This window comes from Scyliorhinus canicula, chromosome 2 (genome assembly GCF_902713615.1).
Source record: "Scyliorhinus canicula chromosome 2, sScyCan1.1, whole genome shotgun sequence".
Lineage (NCBI taxonomy): Eukaryota > Metazoa > Chordata > Chondrichthyes > Carcharhiniformes > Scyliorhinidae > Scyliorhinus > Scyliorhinus canicula.
In genome coordinates, this window is record NC_052147.1 from 18,508,045 (window position 1) to 18,520,421 (window position 12,377).

The 12,377-nt window shown below is 36.9% G+C and overlaps 1 protein-coding gene across 1 annotated transcript in view; it reads left to right on the forward strand.

The window, feature by feature from the left end:
- ylpm1 (YLP motif containing 1) overlaps positions 1–7,602 on the forward strand; it is a 142,627-nt gene extending 135,025 nt beyond the window's left edge. The window contains exons 20-22 of the mRNA XM_038774362.1: positions 3,610–3,743; positions 4,850–5,028; positions 7,234–7,602. Coding sequence (XP_038630290.1) covers positions 3,610–3,743; positions 4,850–4,996 — 281 coding nt within the window. The 3' untranslated portion in view covers positions 4,997–5,028; positions 7,234–7,602. The remainder of the gene's footprint in view (positions 1–3,609; positions 3,744–4,849; positions 5,029–7,233) is intronic.
- Positions 7,603–12,377: the final 4,775 nt, after the last annotated feature.

Below are 12,377 nucleotides of genomic sequence, written 5' to 3' on the forward strand. Positions count from 1 at the left end.
GCACGGCCGCCGCCATGTTATACAGCGCGTCCACTGCAGCTCATTGCTGTGCGCAGCCATGGATCCTGCCATTCTCCGGCTGTTTTTGGCGCAGAAGCCGGGAGTTTCACCCGACGCCGCATCTAGTCTCTCACTGGTCCTGGAATCGATGAGGATTTGGCGTTGTAAAACACCAGTTTCCATGCCGGCGTCAGCCCTTAACTGCAGAAACGGACAACCCAGCCCATGGTCCATGAAAATATCAGATTTGGAAGAAATGCTACATGGATATTCTGAGGGCCGTGCTTAGTTACTTTTAGGAAAAACATTTTCAAACACAAGGTTCAATGGATCTAGTACGGCATACCCTTTGGGAGGATTGAATTTGATCGGACAAATTGTCTTTTTCTCATTGTTTTATTTAAATTCAAGATTACTCAGCTTGGGACTGAGAGCAGTAAGCGGGAGGACTAAAGTGCAGCAAAATGTTCTTGTCTTTACAAGTCATGAACATTTTTGCTAATAGCTTTATCAAATGTTTTGTGTAGGCATGTCATTTTTGAATTTCACTAATTTTATCTTTTTAAGCTAAGCATGGAATCTTTCTGTTTCAGGCAGCTTGTAATGCACAGGAGTACTGTACCCATTGAAACCAATAGAATTAGTGCTCTTGCATCCAATTAAATGTCCTGTGAAATGTGTATTTGCGTAATATATTGGGGGCTGGTTTAGCTCACTGGGCTAAATCGCTGGCTTTTAAAGCAGGCCAGCAGCACGGTTCGATTCCCGTATCAGCCTCCCCGGACGGGCGCTGGAATGTGGCGACTAGGGGCTTTTCACAGTAACTTCATTGAAGCCTACTCATGACAATAAGCGATTTTCATTTCATTTTTCAAATGTAATAGCTATCCATTTGCTATTCTAGTATTTGTGAATTTTGTGCTACACTTCATTTCTCATGAAACCGAAGGTGAATATCCATTTGAATCATTATCATTAATTCTATTTTGGAAGTAGCAAGTGCAAAGAAAAAGTGGAAGTTTTTTTTGAGTGTGTGTCCCACCCCACCACCTCCCCATCCCATTCCCCCATTATCTTGTATCATAATTAGATTTTTATCAAATCAAACTTAATTTTGAGCCATAATTGAAGTAAATGTACTTGGGTATAAATAGGAAAAGAATTGTCTTTTACATTTTGCGCAGATAGACTTGATTCGACATTGATTCAAAAATGTCCAAATTCTCTCTCAATTTAAGTTTACATTGAACAATGCAGATATGGCCATTGAACTAAACTGCATTGCACAGACAAAGGCAGTCTGTTAATTACAAGCTTGAGTGGCCTGTGTACAAACACAGGAGTGGAATACCTGGCTGATTTTAGCGTGCGAGCAATTTGAAACATAAATGCGGAACATAAAATGTAAAAATAGGATAAACTAATTTCTTATACCCGCTAAAACACTAATCTTATGGATTCACCACATTTTTGGACAGTCCTTTTAGTGATACCAGAAATTAATAGGAAAAGTTAAAATTAATGAATGAAGTGATGTGGTACTATTCAAGTTCATTTCTTAATCATGGTTTGTATATGAAGTAAATTAGTTGCAGGATAATGGTTCTAAGAAAAATTGTTCAGATAAAAATGATTAATTTACGCAACAGATAAACTTGATCCATTATTTATACTTCACACTTATGTATAGTTAACATGGAATTGTTTCAGTAAATCTTAAAATTGCAAAGCTTGCAAAACTATTTATCTAATGAGAGATCATTAGATTTTTAAACTCTGAAGAAATCGAGGGTCATGGGGATTGTGTGGGAAAGTAATGAAGTTGAGGTTGAAGATCAGCCCTAATCTTATTGAATTATAGAGCAGGATCAAGGGGCCACAGCGGGTTACTCGGCCTTGGTTCTTGCGTTCTAAGATTTGTTGATTGTCTTGTAGCAACTTTGTAGTTGAGAATACTTCCAAAAACAGACTTAATTTACAACTAATATATTCAAATTCAATTAGTCATAGCTGTCAAGCATCCACTGATAATGTTTTCAGCTGTTTTAAGGTTGTGTAAACCAGTTGTGATACAAGCATGACCATTTACCTTTATTCTAATTTGCTTTTTAGGTTCAGTAATTTAATTTTCATAAAATAAAGTGACCGTGATTGTCTATTGCATATATATATATATGATGGCATTGAGAGGTGTATGTTGGTAATTGCACTAAAATGTAATGGCACTGCAAATCGTGCAAGATTAAAATTCAAGCAATTCATACATTCATCAGGCCGTTGCAACCTTCATAGTTTCAATTTATTTTTGTTTCTAGTATTCTACTGTTTTATAAGGGTTGTTCTCAAGAATTCCCAAATATATTTAGTTAAATTTGACACCTAATCACCCTTTGTAATTTACCGGTAATTTGTTTTTACAATATTGGAAGTAATCAAGCTGAGCTGAAGGTATAAAAATGTTCATCCAGTGCAGCAATGGCATTTGCATTTCCAAAAGAAATTGTTTCTAATTTATTTGAGCCTGAGAAACCATACCACTGGCGTGCAAGTGTTCCTATGTGAAATAACATAGGATTTATGCACCATCTTGAACATTTATTATGGTATGAATTTAAAATTTAACTTTGTCACATTATTAAAAACAACAAGATTAGATTTGGTATTTGTAATGCCTCTGGTACAGTTTTTCACAAGCTGATTGTTATGCGAACTATAATTCAGGATTTGCTCACTTAACATTATTTAGTAAAGAGCCTGTAGCAGTAGCTGTGCAGTCTTGGTGACTGTCATGTACTTAAAAACTATGTGCCAATGATTGTCACATTGAAGAAGGGCAACATCTCAAAATAAACATTGTTCTCCACAGAAACAGAATTGTGGCAGCATTTCAGTTCACATTATTTCCTGGCATTATATCGTGCCTTGTTATTTACCTATTTAAAAAGGCGTACTCTGAAAGTCCAGTAACGTTTCTTGATGTCTATCAGATTCCTGACAAATATGGCTTCCACAATTCGTAACTTAAACAAACCATATTCAAATGTACATTTCTGAGATGCACATGATGGTTCTATTTCACATACCAATCAACTCAAAATAAGACTTCTTCTTCTGACTTGAACCTTGATGGAAGAATAAAAGCAATAACAGTTGAAGAACAGTAGACTGGTTTCCTGTCCTCCCAGTGCATCTTTCATAAAATGGAAGGAGGGAGGCAATTTTGAATCTGTTGCAGTTTAAACTTATTTTTATCAATTATTCTTTCAGTAAAAATTGTTATGTAAAAAGCTGTTTTCTTTGCTTGTTGAAAAAATGTGTATGTGGAATTTGTAACCAAAGAGACTTATGAGGTTGCACAAAAAAAAACACTGAAAGGTTCAGGAATAGTCTGCCTTATAAATTAATGAACTACGTCAGTGATCTGTTCATTACTACTTTGATGGTCAACCAGCCTGTGCTGTACATTAGATGCAGCAAGAATATTCACCTGTGAGCTCAACTATAGCACCATATACATGTATGTATATATGTATGCATATATATATATATATTTCCCCCTCATGCGTTCACTCTTAACCTGACTGCAGAGCCTATGTTTTTGTTGTTCAGACAAGCTGGATGGATTGAGAAGCAGCAACAAACGGAAGCGAGGCTGGCATGACAGTGTTGCGCACCAGTTGGAGGATTACCTTCAGCTTCCTGATGACTATAACTCTCGTTCTTCAGAACCTGGAAAGAAAAGGGTAAAGAAAATCATTTACTTTTTTTAATTGTTCATTTTGTGCTTTTGCTGTGCTTGGTTGGTTTACTATTTCCTTTGATAATCATAGTTTAGTAAATGAGACTTATTGAATATGTAGAATAAATGTTGCAAAATTTTGCAAATATTTATCTTGGGTATAAGCATGCTTCAGTACAAAACATGTCTCAAAACCGGTTAATATGTTTTGGGGTATGAAATCCCTTTGGTTTTTCACTCCCTTGCACTCTGTCCCGATCTCATTTGGTCACACTGTCAAGTAGCTTGGCAGCAACCTGAAATGATGCAAGAACAAGGCAGCAACAACTATCTCTTACTCTTTTAATCCCTCCAACAGAGCAAGGTGCCTGGTCCCATTTGCAATAAAATGAAATGGAAGCTCAGCAGAGTGAAAGTTCAAACTAGTATTTCTCCACTGATTACAATAAGAATCTTTCTAAGTGTCACAAGTAGGCTTACATTAACACTGCAATGAAGTTACTGTGAAAAGCCCCTAGTCGCCACATTCCGGCGCCTGTTTGGCTCCACTAAGGGAGAATTCAGAATGTCCAATTCACCTAACAAGCACGTCTTTCGGGACTTGTGGGAAGAAGCCGGAGCACCCGGAGGAAACCCAAACAGACACGTGGAGAACGTGCAGACTCAGCAGGCAGTGATCCAAACTGGGAATTGAACCCAAGTCCCTGGCGCTGTAAAGCAACAGTGCTAACCACTATGCTACCGTGCCACCCAATATCATTGCTTCAGTATCCCAATGCATCGTGCTGCCACATTGACGTCAAACATGTGTATTTGCGCTGGTTAACATGTCGAAAAATGAATGGAAGCAAATCAACGATCCTCACTGGCCTTGATAACAAAAACAGACTTTTTTATGAACAGGGGAAGAAGTAAGTGATTATTTGCTGCCAAATGGACATCCACATTTATGAGCAAATAATGCAAAATACAAAAAATTAACTTGTAGAATAAAATTCTGATATATGAATGCTTCTGCGCATAATTTCTGATTGCTTCGGAAAACAGTATGCTTCAGTTGGGCAAGCAGGTAAAAAACATATGTATCTGAACTTCCCCAATCTGCTTTAGGTGAGATGGGCAGACTTGGAAGAGGAGAAGGATGCTGAGCGCAAACGAGCCATAGGATTTGTGGTTGGACAAACAGATTGGGAGAAAATAACAGATGAAAAGGGCGAATTAGCCCAGAAAGCATTGAACCGCACTAAATATTTCTAAGAAGAATAATTGAACTGTTTTTGTACAATGAGGTAAGCGACAAAACCAAGTGCACTTTTAAAAATTATGCCTGCATGTTTTGTGAAATATATTTTTCTGCATATGATTTCAGCACGGTCAACTACGTGCTTCATATATACAGGAAAACAGTTGTACGTTTCCAGGACAAGTTTATAATTTTGCTCCCATTTTGAAAGGACCAGCCACCTCTTTTTTTGGGGAAAAAATGCTTTTATCACTGTATAAGATTGTACTTGTTCTTCAAATAGGGACAAAATATTTATTTCAGCATCCACTATTTTTGTTCAAGATGCTGGAGAATCTCTTTAATGGATTGGCTTTTGCCTATTTTTTAAAAAGGTCATTTTTATTCAATGTTATGTACCAGTAGCATGTTGTGGAGTTCTGTAGGTCATACAGCATTTTGACAGGAAATGTCGTCACTGGAGTGAAAAAAACATGTTTCAGTTATTGAATGAGCAGATCAGCCAGGGGAGGAGAGGGATGAATATGTCAAAAAGGGCTAGAATAGTTTCTTACTGAAGGGAATATTCTCTAGAAACAAAAGCAAGTAGAAGTAGGAATTTGGTAAGTTTAGAAATTTTGGCACCACGGGATTTCACCATGATAGTGTTGAGTTCCACAAAGGAGCTTTCTACTTGACTCGTTATTTTCCTGTTCTTTCCCGATAGTTCTTTATTTTTTTTTTGTGGTTATTTACTCAATGTTCACAGCTTTGGCAAGCATTGCTCTGTTTTTGGTTTGCTCTTTTCCTCTTTATGCTTCCAGTGCTTATTCTGAACAATTGAACAACCAATGAAAATTTACTATTCGAAACACTTCATAAATGTCAATATTTCTTTGAGATCCTTTGCTTAACCCTTATCCTTTAAATAGAACCCCACTTTTCATTATAAATGCATCCTCTCATCTTTGGTACTGTCACTGAATCCATACCTCAAACATTCTCATGGCTCAAATTCATTTTATAATGGAATGAATGACTGAACTGCATACTATACTTTCCCAATAATAAGTTGACCAATATCTTTCACAAAATCATCATCACTCTTTTGTGATATGCATAACCTTGTTTGTATGTTGTATATTTTTTCATTTGAAATCCATTTAAATATACGTATCTATACTCTCCGATCTCTGTTCCCCTTCTCCATTGAAAATGTTATCGTTTATCTACTTTTCCAATCCTGCATGGCTCCAAAGTGCAACATTATTTCTGCTACCTCCTTTCTCTCTTCCACCACCCCCTCAAAAAAAGCATTGTTTTCAAACATTGTTGCTTATGCTTGTATAAAATGTTTCCTCCCTTCTAAAGAACATCAAGCCTCCAATACTACCACAAATAAAACAAATTTTTTCAAGTCCTAAAAATTACAAACATTTTAGAATCCAGTCTGGATCAAATGTTCAAATTGTAAAGAAGTTGCTGGACATCAAGCAATTTCCTAGTTACCTTGCACATGTGCAAGTGAAAACCAATCATTATTCACCTGAAGTAGGCAAAGCATCTTGAAATCATGTACTGAATAATAACTTTACCTGCCAGGTAGTTTTGTGTACACTTGTAACCAGTTTACTCCCCTGAAGACTTTGGAAAAATTGACAACTCACAGATCCCATATTTCAGTGAGTCCAGTGTGAATGAGGATTAAGGACAATTCTTAGTTGCACACAAGGCATAACATTTCTAGTCTTGGTGATCATAGCTGTTGGTATTGCTCGCTCCGGTTTCGTAGCCAAGCCCTGGAGTTGCGCATCATACCCTAGCCTATACATCCTATTTAAAGGAAATTGCATTTGGGATGATTTATGGATGATGTGATCCTCATGTCCCAGCGCCAAATCCCAGAAATTTTATATTTGAATTTCTTTTAAGTTATTGACTCACTTGTACAATTTTCTCAGTTAAATTCAATCACAATTTATTGTCATAGATGCATTATTTCCCCAGTGGTATGCCCTAGATTCTCCAAAGTGCAATGTAGTGGTCTGTTGTCACCTTCTGCATTGGGAAAGCTGTGAATAACCTTGTTATATGGAAATGGCATGTTAATATATAGGAACTGTGGTTGTGGTGAACGTAGAACACAGAACAGTACAGCACAGTGTGAAGTTGAGCATTTTTTCAGCTAATCATTAAAGTAAAATTTTATTCAGCTTAGTTAAATGTTTCAAATGTCAGTTGAACTAATTTTAATTTTTCCATTTCTCTCTAGGCTCCACAATAACGGTGGAGTAGGCTGGAGAAACATCTTTCGCAGAGGTTGGGCAGACAAGGAATTACACAAGTGGTTTTGAGTTTTTTGTTTTATTTTATTGTTAACTGTAAGAGCACTAGACTATAGGTGGTTGACTTCTCTTATTAGCAGCCTGTGGGAATATTTTTTAAAAAGTTAATCGATAGTATTATCAGAAACTAAGTTGAAACCACATTAATTGTAATCCAGTGTGTCCTGAGCCTGTTATCATGGCTTTGCTTCATCAGCTCATTTTTTTTATTATATACTGTATTGCTGTATTGTTCCTTTTTCTGTCATGCCAGCTGTAATTTTAAGGAGCAATAAAGTTAACTTGAAACCATGGAACAGTTCGTGTGTCTGCACGCAGTGGGCGTTCCAACAAATGTGTATTTATTAAGTGTTCAGTTTTCTGTTCTTTTTCTTTGAATTATCATGTCCGCCTTTTGATTTTGGCCATTGAGTTCTCTCACCGGCCAACCATTCCAGTTTATTTTAACACAGTCGCAGTTGAGGAACCTATCAATTCTGTGGGGGATGGACAAGTTTGCGAAACGTGCCAAAAGAGGAATGTACTGTTCCAAACTGCACAACATTTCTGGAGTGTTATATACTTCCAACAACTACTGTTCATAATTTTCACGATTGCACCATTTAAATTAACTGCTTTTCTGAGTGCAAAATCATTTGAGACAAATGTAACTTCGTTAAATGAGAAGGTTGTCTCATAACACATGTTACTGCTCCTATTTTTGTGTTCTCTTTTGGCCATTAGGAACAATTGTAAATATTCCTTATTTACTGCCTGAATGAGGCTGTGAAATGGGCAGGAGTGAAAATGAAATGTCACAATTCAAATACTTGTTCAGAAATTTGCAATATTTTTATTCAAAGTTAAATCATGAAGTTCCCTGAACTGAATGGGGATAAATGTTCCTGAAGTGAGACGGTTTTGAAATCTGTTGTGGGAGTGTATCTCGCAAAATTACACTTATGGAGAGTTGGGGTGAAGTATAACCCTCCAAGTTGTCACTTTCTGTGTGCTGGGTAACTTTTGTGTTCTTAGTTTTTCTGTTGCAGGTGAAGTATTTGAGATTGAAAGGTTACAAAAACACTTTTCTTAATGCTAATTGGACAAGGTGCTAATTGGGGACACAGCACATGTAAGTGGCAAATTATGAATATAAATTTCCCAGTGCAAAAAGATTTAAAATTGGAAATCTTAATAGTGAATAATATAAATGCCATTAATTTCATACCGTACGAATTAAACTGCACTTCCAATGAGCAATCAAAGTAATCATTGACATTTTTATAATACTCTTGCACTGTTGGGCTAAAGGGACAGGCATGTACGTTAGGCTATTGTCCCACAATAGCTGGAAAATACTTCAGCTTTGATTCAACTTGATTAGTGGGCTTCCTTAAACTAACTAGAGTTTCTTTTGAAAAAGAATGTGAAACTTTGTCACAGTCACATGTTGGTAAAAACCAATAACAAATAAGAACTTTAAAAATTGTAATTTTCAGAGTTCTCGTTTGGAGTTATTAGAAGGTTTCCTTTGAAAATGAACACACTTTGTGTCTCATTTGCACCACTTAATTGAATTATTTATTGCCTCAGTTATTTTTTTTTGATCTTCCTTTATTTTCTGTGGCTTTTTGCCTCACACCATACCTGACTGAAAGGGAGGGCAGATCTCTGCCAATTCTTTGGTTAATGTACTATATCAGCCACTCAGAAATGTGTCCAAACTGCCTAAAACAACCCTCCTTCTACTTGGTTACTTTGCTGCTGTGGAATAGTGTACATTCATTGGTCAGTAATTGATTTTCACAAATCCTCTGAGCTTCATAAATAACCATCTGAGAAACCAGCTGTGCACCGGACCACACATTGGTAAGCATTCTGCACTGGCATCTTTGTTTTGTTATGCATAGCCAATGTCTTCATGCTCTGCACACCAGCCAGTTGGATTTCAGTAGCTTCTTCCTGTTCTATGATTTCGTGGTACACATCTAGAATATTGAAAATCAAATTAGGATAGTTAGAAGATAGTGACGCTTCTAGTATCTTTTTAGATATTTAATTAATGAGGTTTAGAGTTCCAGGAAGAATAGAACTGCACAGAAGCTGGCTTCTAAAATGGTGAAGCAAAGTAAAATTTGCTGGTGATGTCCCAGCTTCTTTTTTATTAAATAAGTTAATAATAGCGCTATCTCGTGAGTTGCAATTCATTTATATCATTAATCTCTGAACTAAATTGCGCAACATTATTGTTTTGACATTACCCTGCCTTCACTATAAGGCACATCAGCCTTCTGTCCTTGGTCCAAACATGTAAAACAAAAGCACAGAATCTATTGTCACAATTTAGTTTTGTAAGCCACAACTCATAAACAGCAGCAAAAGAGCTATAATTCAAACTATGTTCAATAAATTGCAATTGTTTTGTACCCAAGATAAAAGTGCAAAAGATTTGTGCAGCCCATGATCTTTTGATATTTTAAATGGCCTCTACTTTGCAGTTTGTTGTTAACTTGTAAAAAGTGTATTGTAAGCAAAGGTAAAGCATGAATTTTGTTTGCCGAAACAACCAAAGTGATAACTGACTGACCCTCCTGTCTAAAGAACACAACAGAATAATGTTGGTTTCTTTGTAGTGATGATCGGAGCTCGTCACAACAGAACTGGCATTGTAAACTATTCTTTCTTCCACACCAACTGTCTTATTTGTGGATAACAGTTGCATTTGTACCATAGCTAAACAATTAGGGGCTTAGAAGATTTAAAAAACTTTGTAAACTTTTTCTTTACATGCCAAATTTTCAGTATTTCACTCAGAGAAAGGGACAGATTAGAGGCCATGGGTTTTACTGGAGGTAAAGAACTGGATGAAAGTGGCAAATCTGCAGCCGTCCTGGCTATTCTTAACTTCTGTCTTATTTTTTTCCATTTTTGTATTAGCTCTTGTGGAGATTGCTCAATACAGTCGAGTTATTTACTTGGCAAAAGTATGAAAGTTTGATTGTAAAGAAGCCCCAGCCACAATAATTATTGGTCTTTATTAAATATTAATATAACATTTGTTTATTAGAATTTGAATGCAAGCAATTCCACTTTAATAAATAACTAGGTAAACTGTACAAAGTTCAATTGATTTGAGTCAGCACCTTTGCAACAGATGTGCTCAGTACAAGGCAGTAAGGTAGTAAAACCTGTGTTTCGGAGAACACAACCATTTTGTGATGTTGTATTAGTTTCTATGAAAAAAAATCTAAAAAGAATTGGATGGACTATTTTTGCTGCTGGCATCTTCAAAGCATGCCTTATTTCTAAATGTGTGCATCCTGAATGTTTAAATGATTTTAGGATTAAGTGTTTCTCAATGATGTAACAATATATTACTGTATTCTCTTGATGTTCCACTACGTAACGATAGTGTATGCGACAGCTGCTTGCGGCCTAATGACTGTAGTTAAATGTATTTCCTTCCATGATACTGACCTATAAAGAACAGAAAGATCTCACATTTAGTTTGTGATGTGAGATCCTACAGGATAGACAGTGGAGTTACTGAAATGTTCTCTCACTCCTATTCATTGCGCCTTCGGGAAGGAGGCAAGTATATGAACTTAGAGTGAGAGCAGTGGAGAGCTCAGATGTGATGCCCTTAACAATTAAGTACCTACCAAAACTCATTGTCAGGATGAATACCTGATGAATTGTTAAACATTATCTAAGTGATGCTAGTATTTGTGGCGTTCTTGATTTTTTTTTCAAGAAATAAGGGAAGAAATGCAAATGTTGCTCAATAAATTTGAGAAAAATATATAGTACTTTTTAATTAGCAGAGAACTGCCCAATATTGGTTGTATTGTATAACCAATCTCCATGATGATCTACTCCAAATGTGCTTCTCTATTGCAAGTGTAAAAGGAAGAAAGCAATCGTGAAGGCTCCAGTTGTTGCTTTGGACTGTTTTCTTACTCCATGCTACTGCACAACTGTCAGTTTTTGAATATTTAATTCTCAAGCCATATTCCATAATGGTGATTGATCTGAAAAGAAAGTGCTTGACTTTCTAAAAGCACGCAAATTCCCGATAAACTTTGTAGAAACAACAAAAACTAAAATTGGAGAATATGTAAACAGAAAACTTTGCCTTGATATTTTAAAGGAGCTGAATCTAAATACAATATAATTTTATCTTTTGGGGGAGGAGCAAGGGCAGCAAAACCTATTTATACTGTTGGGATGAAGAATGCTTCTGCTTTTATAGAATGCTATAATTAAATTCCAACATTTTCCCCAACTTTGTAATAGGCATGGGGCTAAAGGAGGGATCGGAAGGTATCTGATTCAGACACAACAGGAGAGCACCAGCCCAATCGACCATACAAAGCCCTTCTCACTAACATCTACAAATCTCTGCCAAAATGGGAGGGTTGCCCTATCAACTGGTTAGGAATCATCCTCACATAGTCATGCTCACAGAATCATTCCTTTCAGTCAATCTCCCGGATTCCACCGCCATCCCCGGTTATGTTCTATCTTACAGGCAGGACACATCCACCAGAGATGGTGACACAATATATGGTCAGGAGGTAGTTCTCAGCATTGTCCTCAAACCATATGATGTTCAACGCACCTTCAGGTCAAGCTTGTGCTAGCATTCCTCGTGCTGATTATCACCTACTGCCTATCCTCAGCTGATGAATCAATACTCCATATTAAATTACTTGGAAGAAGCGCTAAAGATAGCAAGGTCAAAGAATGGACTCTGGAGAACTTTAATGTCCATCATCACCAAGTTTGGATTGAAGACCATTACTGACCAAGTCCTGAAGGACATAGCTGCCAGACAACAAGTGGTGAGCGAACCACCATGAAGGAAAATATGTTTGACCATTACCTCAGCAAGCTACCAATTGCGTATGCATGAACATATTGGCTAGTGGCCACCACACAGTCCCTGTGAAGACGAAATTCCAATTTTGCACAAGACAGCCGTCATTGTGCTGTGTGGCATTGCTACCATGCTAAATAGGATAGATTGCAAACAGACCTGCGAGCGTGGCATCCTTGAGGTGCTGTGGACACCAAGCTGTAGTGTTGAAGA